The 17960-nt window shown below is 48.5% G+C and overlaps 5 protein-coding genes across 5 annotated transcripts; 2 read left to right on the forward strand and 3 right to left on the reverse strand.

Annotated features, from left to right (window-relative positions):
• The first annotated feature begins 54 nt into the window (after nucleotides 1–54).
• VE01_04300 (uncharacterized protein) lies at nucleotides 55–1292 on the forward strand. Its single transcript, XM_018273775.2, has 3 exons — nucleotides 55–456; nucleotides 519–731; nucleotides 794–1292. The coding sequence occupies exons 1-3, from the start codon at nucleotides 115–117 to the stop codon at nucleotides 827–829; spliced, it is 591 nt and encodes a 196-aa protein (XP_018131206.1). The 5' UTR covers nucleotides 55–114; the 3' UTR covers nucleotides 830–1292.
• A 203-nt stretch (nucleotides 1293–1495) lies between these two features.
• On the forward strand, nucleotides 1496–2841 carry VE01_04301 (uncharacterized protein). The gene is made up of 4 exons (XM_018273776.2): nucleotides 1496–1591; nucleotides 1649–1833; nucleotides 1886–1983; nucleotides 2320–2841. Exons 1-4 carry the CDS (start codon nucleotides 1548–1550, stop codon nucleotides 2782–2784), a joined length of 792 nt encoding a protein of 263 aa, XP_018131207.1. The 5' UTR covers nucleotides 1496–1547; the 3' UTR covers nucleotides 2785–2841.
• Nucleotides 2842–3071: 230 nt separating this feature from the next.
• Nucleotides 3072–6302, reverse strand: VE01_04302 (uncharacterized protein). The gene is made up of 8 exons (XM_018273777.2): nucleotides 5985–6302; nucleotides 5872–5934; nucleotides 5746–5812; nucleotides 5532–5663; nucleotides 4220–5479; nucleotides 3902–4170; nucleotides 3723–3842; nucleotides 3072–3673 (listed from the first exon to the last, which is right to left on the reverse strand). Exons 1-8 carry the CDS (start codon nucleotides 6069–6071, stop codon nucleotides 3185–3187), a joined length of 2487 nt encoding a protein of 828 aa, XP_018131132.1. The 5' UTR covers nucleotides 6072–6302; the 3' UTR covers nucleotides 3072–3184.
• A 200-nt stretch (nucleotides 6303–6502) lies between these two features.
• On the reverse strand, nucleotides 6503–11885 carry VE01_04303 (uncharacterized protein). The gene is made up of 3 exons (XM_059463604.1): nucleotides 11546–11885; nucleotides 7610–11494; nucleotides 6503–7543 (listed from the first exon to the last, which is right to left on the reverse strand). The coding sequence occupies exons 1-3, from the start codon at nucleotides 11753–11755 to the stop codon at nucleotides 6821–6823; spliced, it is 4818 nt and encodes a 1605-aa protein (XP_059319757.1). The 5' UTR covers nucleotides 11756–11885; the 3' UTR covers nucleotides 6503–6820.
• Nucleotides 11886–12476: 591 nt separating this feature from the next.
• On the reverse strand, nucleotides 12477–17803 carry TSC2 (Tuberous sclerosis 2 protein). Its single transcript, XM_018273779.2, has 2 exons — nucleotides 17719–17803; nucleotides 12477–17526 (listed from the first exon to the last, which is right to left on the reverse strand). The coding sequence occupies exon 2, from the start codon at nucleotides 17486–17488 to the stop codon at nucleotides 12665–12667; it is 4824 nt and encodes a 1607-aa protein (XP_018131210.1). The 5' UTR covers nucleotides 17489–17526; nucleotides 17719–17803; the 3' UTR covers nucleotides 12477–12664.
• Between the last annotated feature and the right edge of the window lie 157 nt (nucleotides 17804–17960).

Below are 17960 nucleotides of genomic sequence, written 5' to 3' on the forward strand. Positions count from 1 at the left end.
ACGCCCTCGGTAACTTCCGATAGCTGGGGAGGTTGTCCAGTCAAAGTAACCATCAGAGCTCATCCAGAGCTCAATCATCGCCCCAATCGACACTCCAGGCATACCGACTTGAGAATGTCTTCAGATCTACCGCTTCAAATTGGAGAGACGTTACAAAGTCTCTCTATCAATCGCAATCCCTCCACGACCCATGATATCAACCCGAGCACCGCCGCTTCAGAAAAAGTACCCGTGACGGTCGAGGAGACAACTCTGGACGCCGAGTCGTATTCTTCGTCGCTTGCCGGCTCAGATATTGACGATGAAGAAGAATACTCCTATAATATTATCCGCCCAACACGCCGGCGGCAGTCACTCCCTCCGCTTCCGGATCTGCGATTCGAACAGAGCTATCTAGCTAGCATTGCGGACGCGGAGACATACCAGATGGTTGCATATATCACAATAAGAGACCAAGTATGTTGCTATAGCTTGAATATTCTGGGTTTACGCGAGAGACACTTGCTAATATACAGCAGGTAATCCTCCCTCTGCTTCAAGGCACGATGTGGACACTTGCTCTCCAAGGCTGGCGTCACTGGAACAGAGGCACAAAGCTCTCTGGCAAAAACGCTGGTGCACGGATTCGACGCTGGTGGTGGAGGGTCAACAACTGGCCACTAGACCAGAGTGCATCTTCAATTATAAGGTCGGCGAGCAAGGACAAGAAATTCGCCTTTAAAACCAAGGAGGTGAGAGGCGACCCGTTTTCGTGACAGGCAAGTCGCAGGGGCTGACTCCATAACCTTTCCAGTTCTATGAGATGCAACAGAGTTCTGGTGGAGATTGAACAAATATATATAATGGCAACATGGGTTGAAACGGTGGAGGAATATGGTCGCGACGGCTGCGATGGATTTACACCACTTTTTTCGCAACCATGATGGGATAGCAATCTGGCTGGAGTTTGGAGTTTGTGGAGCGTCAACGTATATTGGCGCCTGGGAGCATAGAGCACATCTTTCAGTGCCGCGAGTACTGATACTGGCCTGGAGTATTATTCTCCAGCGACGTCCAGGAGAACAAATACCCACCAACGGGACATATCCGGAAAGGAAAGAAGGGCTTGTATATAAACATATACTACTTCGTGTTACATTCTATAGACTCGAAGTAGACCATGTTGTACATTATAATCCATGCATTGAGTCTGAAACTCGTGTCTGGTCTGGTCCGCATATGCTTCATTTCAACATTATGGTACTGATAAGTAGTTTCGAAGACAATACTGGATATGGTATTCTAACTATGAGATAAATTCTTGTTTGGTTTTCCCGCTAGTTGATTTTGAACTGTGTTGTCCTTGTGGCTTTCCATGATCGACCTTGTCTGACCTTATGAATGAGGCTGAGAGAATGACCCCACTTCGATGCATCCACCCAAGCTATCGCTTGTGACTAAGCTTCCAATGGTAAAAGACAACTTGCAATTTCTGTCTTTCTTTCGAAAACATCAACAGCTCCAAAAGAATTTTCTTTTTGCTATAGGTTCCATCCAAGCTAACAACCATGTCAGCTGTGGACATGTTCTTTGCGGCGCCGCCAGTGACTAGGTATGCTCTACTTTCTTCTTGACACTGGAAAGGCAGAGCTAACCCAGGCTTCCACAGGACACTGACGGCGCTCACGTTTTTCATTTCCGTCGCCCACTATGCTGGTCTCGTACCAGGCATATTCAATTGGATATATTTCCATCATTCACACATATTCAAATTCCCACCTCAGTTGTGGCGGTTTGCGACATGCTTCATGCTCACTGGCGAGAGGTTTAGCATCCTGATGGACCCATACTACAGTGAGCATGGGCCAGGTTCACCATCCACCGAGCTTTACTAATATGTTATAAGTGTACATATATGGGAAGAAGTGCGAGACCGGCTCGTCCAAGTTCACGAAGCCAGGAGATTTTTTCTTCTATCTCGTTTTCGTGTGTCTAGCGCTCCTGGTAGGCTCACGCCTTTTCATTTACTACTGTCTCTTTTTCTGTCTACAAAACATTACCTTATCTATACTGCCCGCCCAGTCTAAATATAGCTGGTGACGGTTCCTGAAGACAAGGAAGATCGCCCCTTCGCCTCAGCAGTCCCGTCATTCGCAAAATATTTAGGGGCTGTTGGGGTGTTTGGCATGGTGGGATGTCCTTGAGAAAAACCCGGACGATTCACCAACGCGCTCCGGGTGGTTGTGGCTCCCTACATCTCTTTAAGAGAAAGAAAACTTTCCGTGCATAGTGCCCGTGCAAGGATGACGTTTTGTACTAAACTTTACTAACACTGGAAAGGGCGTCAATTATGCCATCTTTGGGAGCGCATATATTTTGACATCTGCGCTTTTCACTGCCTTCGCCTACACAGCGACGCAGGATGAGGGAGGGCAGACGAGAATATTTATTCTGGACGTCCCTACGCGTGCTCTCCCACTGGCGTTATGCTTCATGACCTTCGTGTCTGCGGGGAGCATGCACCCTGCATTGGTTCAGGCGACGGGAATTCTCGTGGCCCACCTCTATGACTTCCTCACGAGACTATACCCTACGTTTGGAGGAGGCGTAAACATTTTGACCACGCCGACCTTTGTTCGCCGTTGGTTCGAACCGAAGACCATCTCTGTAAGCCACAAGGCTCATGGCACGTCGTTTCAACCCGCCGCGCCGCGGGCGGCTGCTTCAGGATCCACGGCTCCTGGTGGGGTGCTGCCGGAATCGTGGAAGAGCCGTGGATCGGGCCACAGACTTGGCGGTGATTGAGTGGGATGGAACCACTTTGACTGTAATTTAAGATTAGCGGGAGTAAGATAGCAGAAGAATGAATTAAAACATGAATTACTACAATCGCTGGCCTGAATGCCTATTTGCATGTGAAGGCGTTTGGAAGCTGTGTCATACGCAAAAATAATTGTATTGATGCCAGCAATTTAAGCGGATGCAATTTCTCTCGTCCGCCTCTATTTTGAAGAACGATGATAATTATGGCCTTTATTTTACGTTTGCTGTAATCACTACTATCATGGATATATAGTTCCTCTCGGATTTTTGGGTGGTAAGTTCATCGTATGTTTCATTATATTACGACTAAAAATTACAAGTAATGCTTGCGCCCAGCGCCCAGAGCCATATATGCAGCTGGTAGCACACTACCACCCTAACTTCATGCCTTATCCAAGGCCCGGGCAGGCAAGTCATCAACGTCCATACCATCGCTGGTATCAACTCTACCTTCAGAGCTGTTACTTAAAGCAGGGATCAGCATAGGCATGCCGCTCTTTGCCTCCATCTCGACTGACTTCCCGTCTGAGAGTTGTGAAGTTTCGATACCACTCTCCTGCCCATCTTTCTCCATGACCACGTCTTGCCTTTGTTGGTTGGTTCCGAAGGGATCATCTGTACTACTCCAAGGTGCTTGATGCTGGTCGTGGGTCGTTGCGGATGCGCCTCCATCTATTTTGAACTGAGGGGCTGGGTTCAACCCCCCTAAGAGAACTCGGTTTCCATCCTCAGCTGAAGAATCCTCGGAACCCGAGTTGAACTTTCGTTTCGGCGGCGACCGAGGCGAGGTGATATCCGTTGAGTTATCAATCAGCTCGGGATTCGTTGAAAACTCCGCACGGAACGCCAGGTTGTCGGCGCGAACAAAGTTCTACGTCAGTTAGCTGGTGATAATTATTAATGGGAAGGGTGTATCTGACTTCAAGAGGCTCTGGCAACGGGCGGCGGGGTTCAGCAAGTGCTGCTTCGCTAGCGTACACGATTATGCAGCATTTAATCTCTTTGCTGGCTGCAAATAGTACTTCGGTTTGTGCGACTTTCTATTAGGCAGTATGGTCAGCCATGAGCACGTTTTATGATCGCAGTGGAAGCTTCTTACAACAACGTTCACCTGCCGAGAACCCGACGGCGAGTACTCAATCTTCCACCATTGATCGGCATCCTTCCCAGTTCCGTCTGCATCTAGATCCATTTCAATGAGATCAGGCTCCGCTCTCCTCCGTACATAGGTAATGTGATTCGAAATGGAGACTCCGCACAGCGTATATTTCTGTATTGGCGGCTGACCAGCCTCAGTGGCAGGTTTGGTGTAGAGTTTGGATAGTTCTCGGAGGCTCTCCCGAGCTTTCTCCTTTTCATCAGCAAGTGCTATTTTCAATGTTAGCAAAATATTGAGCTGCAGTGCATCTTAACCGACCTGTTAATTTCTTGTCAATGCTTTCCAGCACGTTCTGAAGTTCCGCAGAGATGTCCAGTCGTTGAGTCCGTCTTGTTTCAGAACTCAGCTCCGTCTCGAACGAGTCCGAATCAGTACCGTTCAAAGTGTTTGGCGGTAGTAAATCTTTGTCATGCCTCATTGAAGCACCGAGCAAGTCTTTAACTTTGACCGTCTTTAGCATTGGGAACGTGTAGTGCGTAAGCTTATTCTCCAGAGCACATATTTTTTTCATACGGTCTCGGATAGCAGCTTTCCTTTTCGACATCTCAAGAGAAGCCTCGACGTTACTCTCCATGTAGCGATCTGGATACCAAGTAGCTGGTACCTTTATGCCTTTACCACCTTCGTTACCTGTTATACGGAAGGCAATCACTTCTCCCAATTCTTTGAGAAACGCCCTTGTATTTGTCTCCAGACCTGACATCATCCAAAGGGCATAGTCAGCAAGATCGTAAAGGGTCTCCACGTCCTCCACTATACTACTATGCGGTATGTCGAGGTCCAACATCGCAAAATGTCTTGACTGCAGAGCTGATTCGCCTAAACCTGGCTGTACCGCCTCGGAGAAGAGAGACGAGACTGGTACCCGTTCATCGGGCTTGGAATATATTTGATTTAATGCCTCGAAGAATTTCTGCTCCGCGTCGATGGCCTGGGATTGTCTTAATGCAGCATTATTTACTAAAGGTTCTGCTGAGCCGTAGCTTCGATCCGATTTATCAAGAAAGGCCATCAACCGTTGAGTTTCTCGAATAAACTCGTCATAGTCTTGTGGAGTAGGCAAGCCCCAGTCCACATCGTTGGATTCGGGTATGGCTGAATCTGGTAGCTCGATGGCTTTGCCTGCCCACCACCCAGGATCGTTTCCATAATTAGGTATTAGGTTGGTCCGGTCCAGAAGGATCTCTCGAATCAGAGGAATCTCATGATATATTGTCAACATCTCTGCCAAGCGGTTGTCTTCTGCACTGGGCTTTAAAAAAGCCGGCATACTATCCTCCCTCTTCCGATCGATAGCATCTGGATCTGGAAAAAAATCTTGGACGGAACTGTTTCCCCGGACCATGCCCCATTGATTTTCGTCATATGTGGGCTTGTTCGCTGGACCGAATTGCACTGGCCCTTGTGTGACTCCGTATTGTTGAGGGGGGATCCCGGCTTCTTGTGCTGATTGTGCCAACGCTCTTTGTAGGTCGATATCAACGATTTCGTCTTGAGCTAGAGTGGCTCGGGGATCAGCTGGTACGGCTGGTTAGCATATAGCTTGCGCATGCATTCGGTGGCAGCCTACCTGCGGCGTGTTCTTTATCTAACGATATAATTCTGCCAAGAGGCGACGTGTTGCTTGATCGTGACGGAGGCCTCGTGGGTGCACCGTAAAAGCTTCCACCGCCTGGGTCATCAGCTCCCTGGACCTGGAAAGCTGCAGAAATGTGTTAGAAGATCAGGCGACACGATAGTAGCACACGGGTTCGGGTTGCGAATGATATAGTTTGTGTACGCACATATTCCAGTATTGTTGTTCGGTGCCCCATCCCGATCACCGTTGAACGCGCCTTCCTCCCAGTTATACTATAATCCAAAAGTCAAATCTTCGGCTCCGGAACATTCAATATCTCGTAGATTCTCACCTTTGTGCTGTTGGGGTTATCGAAGAGCTCATTTAAGGCGAGGTTCAAATCATTATTGTTACCCTATGATATTAGCGCAAACACCCCTAGAACCCATAAAGTCTCTAGCTCACCTTTAGTCTTCGAATAGCTTCATCTCTCGATATGCTGGCCATCATAACCATCTGCTCGATGTCCTCGTCGGGAGGCTGAGCCGCCATGGCTGCAAGGCTGGCCGCGCACGAGTGAGCTGAGTCGGTTCCTTGCAAATCGAAGCATTTATTGAGAGACTCTGCATCGAGATATCGCGTTCCAGAGATCGTTTCCCGGAGATCGTGCGTGGCAAGGAGGCGCTGGGTGGCTATAGCCTGTGGCCAGAGCTTAAGGTCCGGATTTGAGCTGCTGGTATGGTGCTATTTAAGGTGCGGGTTCATATATGGATAGCGATTACGGCAACAACCTTACAAACAGCCAACATCCCTGTGAGCTTCCGTGCCGATTTAGCGCGCTTCTGGAAGTTGCCGCATATGGACGACGACGACACATTGATGGCTTTTAACTACGGAGGACAAGTGTTGGACTTCTGTTTAGCATCGATTAATTCTATTCACAGTACTTTCATGACATCGTATCTGGAACACAAGGGATATATCATTCATGACTTGTTTATTCACAGATATGCTCTTCGCATTTAACTCGCATTTGTGCCAGCCCATCCAGGATCTTAAGCGGTCCGCGAACTGCCAGCCAGTCCATGATCAAGCCCAGATTCCTATAACCGGTTGGGCCGAAACACATTAAATTCAGAATCAACTCGCATTTAACTCGCTGTCTTGACCATCAGAAGATCTTTCTCATTTTTTTTGTCATTTCTCAGTACCATCATCAATCATTTCATTTCATTCATCCGTCTTCTCTCTTAAATAGAAAACGCCTTTCGAAGTCATAGCATAGCCCTTCCGCCCGTGGACTAAATTGAAACATCATAGTAAATGATGCTTGATGTCCGCGAATTGTAAAGGAAAGCATTCCGACGCTCACCCCTCCTATTCGCGAGAAGACCTTTCAAATGGTCCTCAATTTGCTGGATATATCGCTTCTCTGCGGGTCCAACACTCTGGGCCAATTGCTTCCACTTGTCCGGATCCGAAAGAGGCGTCTCTTTGATCTTGAAGAGAACATCGTCCGTAGTCTCGATAGCTAGAACTTGGCCATCCAGGAACCCTTCCACAAGCTTGGCAGCAGCTACTTGGGCTTGGTTTTGGATGCTGTTTTTAAGGGCGGCCTTCTTAGCTTTCGTCCCAGTGGTAAGGATATGAACCTGCTGCTTCAAATGAGGAGCCATAGGACCGTCATTGTTACTGGTGCGGCGCGCCATCTTGTTGAGATTCTGTCCCTCGCGATGATCGCGATCGCGTATTTGGCCTCGAAGCCAAGAGACTACTTGACTCTCCGCCATGTCCACATCCTCGACGTCCTTTCGTCCCATGGTCTTGATTTTGACCATGGAGTCCTGCTTGATTGTAACAATCCAGAAGTGATCATAGTCCTTATACTTCGACATCAAATCTTCCGGTGACCGAGCATCACCCGCAAGTTCTGCGCTGATCTGGTTGCGCCACAGCTCATTCATGAGGCTGACTCCCTCAGAGCGTAATACGTGACCATCAAAGCTGCCCACCAAGACGTCGCACTATAGCCAGGAGATTAGTACTTCTGTGCATGGAATGTAATTTACATGCTCTGGAATTCGACTTACTCGTTTACCCGTCCAGATACCACGCAATTCAATTGCAGGCTTTTTGGACTGTTTTTTGATAGATTTCTGGTGGTATGAGAACATAGATTGAGCCAAATTCTCCCAGGCAAAATTGAATCCTACAGCATGGCAGACCTCAGGCTGCCGAGCCGTCTTAGGTAGGAACTCACGCACTAGACTGTCATAGCGGCCGCCAGCTGCAAAGACTTCCTTTTTGTCTCTGTCATAAAGACAGGAGAAAAGCATGCCACCCTTGTAAAATCTCTCGCGAATGCTACCCAAGGGGGTAATGAAAATCTTGCTTGTCACGCCAAATCGCTGTATATACTTGACGACATCTTTGAGATGGGCGATAGCTGGAGAAGCTCTGTTGAAGGCCTCAGTGCCGTCCAGGAGAGTCTTTAGTTTCTGGAATACTCTGTCAGGCGAGTCTCGGAAGTCAAACGACGAAAGCTCATCGATGCTTGCTGCGGAAAGACCGTTGGAGCGGAGATCAGTCTTGATTCTCGACCATGTCCACTGGGAAACGTGAAGTTTGCTCAACGTCTCTGTTGCGCTTAATCGGCAACCAGCATCGACTCCGCAGTGATCGAAGATAAGGTTCAGGATATCTGAGTGGTTGAGCTGAAAGCACATTGGCACAGTGGCCATGCAAGGGAACGACGCGATGATCTCATCTAGGACCTTGATAACTTCCGCCTCTTTAAGCGCCAGGTCGAGTGAGTCGGATACAATATCGAAATTGACTTCTCCGAAAGACAATGGCTGGCCTCCGCTTTTGTCGCGAAAAACGTCCCCGAAGGCGTAAGAGTTCTGCATTCTAGGCGGGTTCTTGGCGATGGAACGGGCGAAGGGCAGTGTTAGATCGTATCGCAACTGGACCAAGGTGCCACCAGGTTCAAGGAGCTGGACAGCATCCGACGCATAGTAAGACGAGCGTGGGAACATAATTGGCCTCGGGACCTCCAGAGCTCCGTGAAGTCTGAAAACGGAGATGAGCTGCTCCTTAACATGGGTTCGCATGATGCTGTCGGCAGGCGCAGGAGGTTTCTTATTGCTCATATCCCATGCCAAGTCTTTCGCCTGATCAGTTGGGCGAGAATAGAGAGCAGCCATCATCTTAGGATAGTACGGAGACTTGGGATCTTGAAGACTTGCCAATGCTAACTGGATTGCTTCACTGCCCATCTGTACCGGGAGTTTTCCGCTGTCAAGTAGAGAAGAGCTGCTGGGTCGCACCTCAGGATCGTGGTTCAAAAGAGAGAGGATTATATCCCCAAAGTGACCCTTCTTGTCGGCCTGGAAATCGCTGGGCAGTATGGTCTTTGGGTTTCGGAGCTCTTTCAGCACTTCAGCACGCTCCATGCCAACAATAGGATGATAGCACATCTCGAATAAGATAATCCCGAGAGAGTATAGATCGACCTTACTCGTGTAATCCGCGCCGAGCATTACTTCGGGAGCTACATAACTAGCTGTCCCGATATTGGTCGTCATATCATGAGTGCCCTGGGTAGAAGATAGCGTCTCTGGTATGGTATATTGACCTGATGTAGCCAGACCAAAATCTCCCAGTCTGATGTTCGAAGCCCCGTCGATAAACACATTCTCAGGTTTAAGATCGCGGTGTACCACATTGTTGCCGTGAAGGTACTTTAGAGCCTCAAGTAGCTGCCGAAGGAGGCGCCAAATTTCATCAACGTTGTCCAGAAGTGAGCCTCGCTTGATTACATCTCGAAGGGTTTTGCCTTCACAATATTCCATCTGAATATAAAGAACTGTAATCCCAGCTGGTCGTGAGTCGGAGCGTGTACGGGTCAGAGCTAGTTGGCGCCTATTCCTATGCTGGATTGCTGGGACACTCAATGAAGACGCTTCATCCTCGTCATCTATAATTGCTTCCTCGTTGTCGTCATCGTCGTCGGAGGCTGTATCAGCGTCATCGTCGTCATCAAATTCAATGTAGCGGGACGAGCTTATGAAATCAAGACCTCCGGTGCTCGTTCCAAACTCAATCCTCAAACCATTGTCTCCAGGAGAGGCGCCTGTTGTTCCATCTGCAGTTGAAGAGTCAAGCTCTGTGTCGGCGTCTGCGTCTCCAGTGTCTGGAATGATTTCAGTCCAGGAATTATGGTACTGGACGATATAGGGATGGCGAAGAGCAGATAGGAATTGAACTTCCTTGATAATCTCTTCTAAACTGGATGAAGACTTCTGAGTTATCTTCTTCACAGCATAGAACTGCCCGTCAAGCTTTTTGCGAGCTTTGAGAACCTCGCCAAAGCCGCCTTTCCCAAGTCTTCCTTCTTGAATGAAGTCCTCGTGGTATCTGCTGAAGTGAAGGGGACGGTGATCTACCTTCGAACCACGCCTCGCCGACAACGAGGTCAGGGCTATGGATGATCCTGATTTGGGCAGCGGCATCGATACTTCGTCATCCGTTCCCTCAGTTGTTGTTAGGAATGTTGACATCTTGAGATCGCTGGCACGGGGGCGTTTCCTAGGGTCAGGCGAGAACAGTTTGCGGATCATGTCCTCTAGCGATCTCGAAACAACTTGTTCTTCTGGAATTCTTTGTGGTGCAGAAAATTCTCTCAAAACACCGAGTCCCCAGATCATCTGCAAAAAGATGATACCGAAGTCCCATATATCCGTCTTGTCGGTGTACTGAGGTCTCTCAGAGTTGACGTTCTCTGGTTGGACCCAATAAACCGATCTAGCAAGCTCGAGTTTCCCGGGAGACGTCGCGTTTTTCAACGTGTGCAAGCGGTGCTGAAACCCTACGTCTGCGATCTTAGGCGTTACAACTCCCAAAGGGGATCTTACAAGCAGAACATTCGAGGCATGGAGGTCTCGATGAGTGATTCCTTGAGAGTGGAGATAAGTTAACGCGTCAAGCAGTGCCATGGCCCAGGACTTAACTCTCTCCGCCATGAGACTCCCTGAGATATCGAGGCATTCTTCAAGCGATCCTTTGTTTCCATATTCGGTCAGAATACTAAGAGTCCATAGGCCATCCGAAGCTGCATTTGTATCGCTCTCCTTTGTCAGTTTATAGGCATAAATGCGCAAGATGTTATCCCGATCGATTTTCATCAGAGTGGAGATCTCTCTCTCTAGTCCCGCCAGTTGGGCTCTGAATTCGGTTTTCTTGTTGTTCTCGCTACTCCGAATAGTTGTCTTCTTCAACACCAACAACTGAATAGGATCACCTTTGAGGACCGGGCGTGCTGTGAAGCATTCCGATACAGGACCTTGGCGGATCCTGTAATAGCTGGTAACTGCTTGGAAAGTTCTCTCATTATCAAAGTCGTCAATAAGCTTGATGGGCTCGTCAAACGCCACAACCGCTCTCATTTCCTCGAGATCTTCATCAACAATCTGGTCTTCATACGCAACTGGAGCTTTGCTCTTTCTCCGTGAGTCTTTGGTATTCTTTTCATATCTTGCAACCAGAACTTGAGCATCGGCAGTTAACCTCTCTTCTTCAGCGATCTGGGCCGCTCTCTCGCGAGCAGCTTGCTCCTCTTCCTCCTTTGCAGCTTTAAGAGCAACAGCAGTCTCGTGCATGGCTCTCTCCTCTTCCAAGCTTGGAATTTCTCGTCCAGCAGCCTCTGCTTCTGCCGCACCATCAAGAATTTCCTTCAGAGCTTCGCCGATCTCATGGATCATGGGCTCCATAGGTCGCTCAACAGCCATCTCAGCTGCCTTTGTCTCGACCACTTTTTGAAGTTTAAACTTGGTCCCCTCCCGAAGACTGCGAGGGAACTTGAGAGTGAGGACCGGGGCCGACTTGGGATATGTGGCCGTGAATACCACATGGAGAACCACGGATAGGTTTTCAGTCGCAGAGGTAACCCGAATGTTGAAGGTCGGTTCTAATTTCTTGGCCAGGTGAGCAAGTGGCTTCCGATCTGAGGAGGGGTATTATCTTACCTTCCATGCACCTGGCTTGGTATCTTCACGTTCAAAGTCATCGCCATAGATGGCTCCGAGCACAAGCAGCTCGTCTTCCTGGATTTGGTTATATTCGGATTCTGGAGCAGGCTTGTTGGCTTCGTTGTCTTTCAAGCTTGGGAAGCTCGTGTTGTTCAGTTTGGTTGTCTGCTTGGGTTTCGATCCACCCCATGGATATGTTGGAGCCATCTTATCATATCATGTAAGATGGTTGAGGCTATGCGAAAGAGGAGACAAGAGCAGCAAAAGCTGCCGTGTCTCAGAAGCTAGGTGCGGGCATTGTTTGTCAAGTTGTTGCTGTGTTCTATCGAGGGCAAATGTGCAAAGTTGTTGCTCGGCGACCTGACCGCGACTTTACAATCGAGGAGCAAGGCTGACATCCCCGGATATACATTACGCCGCGCCCTCATTTCAGCCTTTTCCGACCGATGCATGTGCTAATTGAAGATCTATGTTTCAAATCCTATGCTACACTTTGTTTCGGATGTTTCTGTCACCCCCGGAACCATGTTCCTTGTGATAAGCATGGTGGCACCCGACTGACCGATACCTGTAGGTCTTGTCTAGAGAAATTTATGTTGGGATTGACGCGCCACAGAAACAGCTGTGGCAGACTGAACCACAGAAACATATGGGAGACAAACATCATAGAGACATCTATGGGGGATTAATACGATAGAAGCACCTATAGGAGAGGAAATTCACACTATAGAAATACCTATAGGGGATTAATAATATAGAACTGCTTATAGGAGATAGACACCGCAGGAACACCTGTATGAGACTAACACTACGGAAATACCTGCGGGAGACTAACACCACAGAAACCCCTATACATGATTCACACTAGAGAAACCCCTATGGGTGGGGGACATTGTAAAACTTGTAGGTGATTGACGCTACAGAAACCCCCATACGTGATTGACACTATGGAAGCACTTATGGGAGATTGGCACCGGAGAAACCCATATGTATAAATATTATTGTTAAATTAAAGCTTAGACAGAAGCTAAAATGAAGAGAGAAACAAATTGCTTTTGTGGTATATCTAGACATCCATGCGCCATCGCCCTGTTATATATTTGCCTGTTCCTTGTGTCATGATGCCCATTTTGAAAAATCCAGCGCCCCAACCATATTTTCGTCGTCTCCATGTCGCGGCTCGTTATCAGACTCAGCGGTGGACGGTGGTCTCGCTGGTCGATCATGATCGTTGATATTAGTTAAGAAGTTTGCCACTGATGTTCTCCGAAGAGTTGTAAAACTGTCTCTGACACTTCTTGAACTATCGGTTGTCGACGGTGCCTGTCCCTGAGGTGCAGTGCCAGGAGGCGACGTTGTTGAGGTGCTGGCGTTTTTGTACTTATCTCTTAATCGTTGTATTTCCCGATACCGGCTGCGCCATGATGAGATATACTCGCCACCATGCCTGTTGGCCCACACGAGGCAAAATACGGAAGCATTAAGTGCAAGCAAACGTATAAAGTCGGGGAGCGCTTTGAGCCTCAGGATCTTAGTTTCAGATGCGGGAGAGACTTCCGGGAATCCTTCCTTGCTCAAGACCTGAACTTTGTAGAACGAGGTGTTAGGGTCGACGCTGCTCCGATCACGGGTGGCAACAAACGAGGGTCGTGATTCTGGGGTGATAACGATGTTGACATAATTAAATTCCGACGGGAAAGTATTGAAATCGAATGGGTTGCCAGAATTGTTAAAGATTATATTGACGAAGTCATTGCCGATGTGGCGCTTTTTACCAATACACTGAGGATCGTGCTCGAGATTGGTAGGCATCATTGTCGTAATATGGAACACCAACTCGGTTACACGGTCTCGCCAGCAAATTGTGAACTCTCCGTCTGTGTTGTTATTTCTGTCCAATCCTTGTGTATTAAAGGTCGCCTGCTGGAGCTTCGTCAGGGTGCCTAGACCGGCTAGGAGGGCCATATAATCAGTGCTGCCGCTGATGTTCGGCAATATCTCTTTCTCGGTTTTCTGTCCCGGGCCAATATAAACGATGCCCACCTTGTGACCGTCAACTGTAGAAGTGCGATCGAGACTCGAGATGGCACGTTTGATCATGTCGTCATCTGGCAGGTGTATGGGTTGCATGGAACTAGAAGTAGGTGCAAATAGTTGCACAGGGAGATTGCTTGGGAGGAAGCAGTTCTTGTTCGGACGACTTGGGTCTCGTACACCATCAGTTGGGCTCAATATTTGATGAGCTCGCGGTGCTTCGTAGTTTTGGTGAATCATATAGTGTGAGGTGGCAGATGCCTGTCTCTTTGTGATTTGAGCCCAGCCACTTCTTGTAGCTTGTTCGACAGTAATGACACTCTGACCCACAATCCAGCGGGATTTGAGGACCTCATCGTGATTCTTTGATGAAAATCCAGGGTCTCCTTTTGATTCGTCGACATCTGCATACGCTGTCCTGCGCATAAAGTCCAGGGTCACCTCCGCTTGCTCATCTAGCCGCTGTTTGCCAGAATCGTCTGTCCATACAAGATTTTTTGTTATCCAACTAACATGGCTTCCACGGTCTGAGACACGCAGAGACAAAAACCAGTAGGTAATGACGTGATATGCCAAAGTAAACACATATTGAGGTAGATCATTAGAAGAGTTGGTAGCACTGCTGTCCCCTTTGGTACCATCCCCTGATGCGGTTGATGGATCCAAAGCAGAACTCGCTGGACGGCTTGAAACTGTGCTGTTCCTATTCGACATTGACTTGGAATTTTGATCCCGTACATATTGAAGGTAACGAAAGCATATCCCGAACACGGTGCGATATTCCTCGTCCCTGAAATTTGAGTAAAGATTGGGTAACCGCGCAAGGCAAGCTAAGAATTCAAGGATATGGACAGCAACATGGGACTGCGTGATAATCTGAGACATTTTGACCAAAATGCTTCCCAAGACAAGCTTCATCGAAGCAGGAAGTTCGTGGCAGCAGATTGACAATGCATGGATGCAGAACTTCGCTGCTCGTTCCCAAGCACCAACACCATGTATGAGCGACTTAACAAGCTCGTCCTCCTCGCTACGTGAGAAATGCTGGTGATAGCTCATAACCATAGTAAGCGCTTGGAGCACGCAGATGGCAGTATCGGATTTTCGCAGCCCCGAAGACACAGGAGGCTCATAAAAACTCCCGTTCTTGATTTGTTCGCAGAGAAGGCTTCGAAGATGTTTCACCTGAGGAACAGATCCCTTAAAAAGTGCATGGTTGGCTAATTGTGAAGGTAAGTGGACCAGGATATAGCTGTACAGTTCCCAGTCGCATCCTTGCTGTAAAAGTCCAATGACAATTTCAAGCCATATATTGATTTTGAGGGTTTTCCGCTCCATCACATTGTGGGCGGTATTGTCGTCTAGATCTGTTTTGTTTGCATGATCATAGTCAATTGACACTAGTATAGGGCTTGCCTTGTCTGACAGCTGTTCCGGGAGGGCTGCAGGGTCTGGGGTCATCCACATCTGATGGTTGCGCTGAAGGGTGCGGCTCACACCACTGGTATTCCTTGCGGCGGAGGCAGTTGTGTACGACTGACCCGCAGAAGTACTTCGTATCCCGCGAGCATCCTCTGTTCGTGTTGACCGGCTTTGCTGAGCTTCATCAGCTGCTTGCTTCTTGGCTAATGACGCGGGCGTGCGATAGAGTAGCGTTGCTAAAGCTTCCGACTCTGTGAATGGTGTAAGGAAGATCCGGTTTGCCCAATCAGCACGGAGGCGGAGAAGCATCCTCAAGGCGGAAAGGCGGGCTTCCGTATCACAGGAACTGGATCGAACGACCCAAAGAATTTCATCGAAGGCTCGAAGGCATTTTGTTGTAGAGCTATCCATTGTTCTCATGAATATTTGAATGATCCCTCTTGTGATAATACCGGATGGTGCCGACGGCGGAGCATGGTTCTCGAGTGCACCAGATGACCGACTAGACTGTATAGACGGGCGAGAAGCCTGCGGGAAGAGAGGGGAATTTAATCGATCGTTGCTGACACACTGGTGTAATTGCTTGATGATGAACTCAAATTCATCTTGTTCTGCAGTATCGCAAACTGTGACTGCAAAAGCCACAATATCATGAACGACGGCGAGATCATTCTCGTCTGCTAAGCCACTGAGAATGTCGGCGACCAAATTTTGCTTCCTGTCCGTGTCATTATATTCCTCCATCATTTCGACTAGGTCATAGACATCGGTGACTGCCTGGAGAGCTTGTAGTCGTGTCTCGGTCTGCCGATTTCTGTTCAGGAAGAAAGCGTCTAGTAATATTTTGATATTGAGCTCCCAGTTGCTATCCGAAGGGTAGCAGAATCGAAAGTCGATGTAATACCGAATTACCAACTTAGCACATGAATCGGGTATGTGGACTGATACCCTCGAGAAGAACAAAATGCAACTCTCCCGTTGCATGAAGTCGTCGGGCTCCATTGATAGGAGAAGGTGCTCGACCCTGGTTATTAGCTCATAAAATGTTTGAGCAATGCCAGTCGTGATATGAGTGGAGCTATCGGTCGTCGACGACGCAGACGAAGACGAGTTGAATTGCTGCGTGGCCTTGTTTATAACCTTGCCGTCTGATGTTTCCAATGCACGAACAGCGCATTTAGACACTATGTCGAACAGTTTGGTCCAGTCTTCCTCCAATATACTCGAATTTAATGAAGCCTCGTCCTCGCCAAATAGAGATAAAATAAGATGCATTATGTCTTGATCTACCTTGGGTTGGTCAACAGCCAACGACATGGAGAGCGCATCCATGAGAAGGCCAAACGGCACAGGCGGATAACCTCCTTCTCCGCATTTGGCTATGATTCTCTCTAGGACGGAGAGTGACCCGCGAACCTCTCGGACAACCGCCTGCGATTTTTTTTGGTTCGTGTCCGGACGGCGAAGGACGTCGAGAAGGATCCAAATTGTGGTATGGCCATTGTGAGACCTGCATAGATTCCCAATCGTATGCCATGCGTCCCGCCTGATATCTCGAACCATAAAGTGTACAGAGCAGAGCACCGACACAAAATCCTTCAGTTTATCGCTTGGGATTGCGCCGTATGTTACAATTGCATCCAGCATTCGCACACAAGCGCGAATTTCGTTTGGAAATGTCGCATGGACCGCGATGTAGATTATCTCGTCGATGAGAGCTCCGGTTTCTTCATCATCTGAGACATTGAAGCTGAATTTGATGACATTGACAATCAAATTGAAAAGCTGGTGGATATTCGTCTCCTCGCCCAAAGGCACCTTGGTTTGAGTGGATTTGTTGGACGATTGCCTTGGTAATTTGCGTGCACGTTCGAATGCTTCGAAGGACATCCGTAGCCACCGAGTAAGGAGTGGGATTGCATCATAATGAAACCCCGAGAGGTCTTTCCCATTATTTGCCAGCTCAGTCACAGCAGCAAGCTGCAGATGGTAATCATCTGGGTGTAGCGGTGCCGTTAATGTGTTGAAATACTCCTTCCTCTCCAAATCTGTCGCAGAACTATGCTTTACACATGCTGTTAAGAGTTCAAACCCAGTGCGGCGAACGTCGGCGGGGTTTTCAGGAGATATGAGGTCCTTCGCTGCGTACCATATGCTGGTAACACCGCTCAGAGGATAGTCCGAGACGGCAAGTCGGAGAGCATCTGCCGCCGCAAGCCTATCCGCAAAAGAGTTGTCTGGCTTCAGCTTCTCATACAAGTCCTCATACTCCGACGGGCCGCCATAGATGGCCCCCCTCGATGTATCCGGCCCATTCAACTGTTGCGCAAGCTGAACTGTCGCAACCGGTATCGAAGAGGGGGAGTAGGGCGACGACGGAAGGCCTCTGTTCGTCTTCTGCCCAGTCAAGGTTTTGAAGACTCCTGCAAGACCCGTACTCTTCGGTTCTGGAGTCTGCGCTACGTGCCCGGAGGGTGGAGGCATAAGATCCTGCTATCGGACTTCCGGCGAGACGGTGATATCTGTAATGGTTGAAGGTCAGCCACAAGCTCTTTAGCTTGAGCGCATCCGCCTTCGTCCCAGCGACTGGTGCGTGCCGCTGGCAATGTAGCTTGACTTGGGCGACGACTAGTGCTGCGTACATACACTCGTACATACACTCGCCAGGCAAGGCTCAACCAAATAACGCGAAAGGACGGGCTGTCGGGACTTACCACAGAATGGCCGAGACACATGAGTGCGCGTCAGAATTGGTAGGTATGAAGCTTTTATAAGCACGACATTGATGTTGAAAAGATAAGGATGCGAAGCGGGGATAAGAGGCCAGTCCTGGTCTCATTTCACAAGGGTCGGCAAAAGAGCTTATCTACTGTGTACTCTATAGATAAGGTAAGGTCACTTTGAAGGGAATAAGGAAACATGACGATCTCAAAGAAGAAGCTATAAAAATAGTACA

The sequence above is a fragment of the Pseudogymnoascus verrucosus genome (genome assembly GCF_001662655.1).
Source record: "Pseudogymnoascus verrucosus strain UAMH 10579 unplaced genomic scaffold scaffold_17, whole genome shotgun sequence".
In the NCBI taxonomy this organism is placed as follows: domain Eukaryota; kingdom Fungi; phylum Ascomycota; class Leotiomycetes; order Thelebolales; family Thelebolaceae; genus Pseudogymnoascus; species Pseudogymnoascus verrucosus.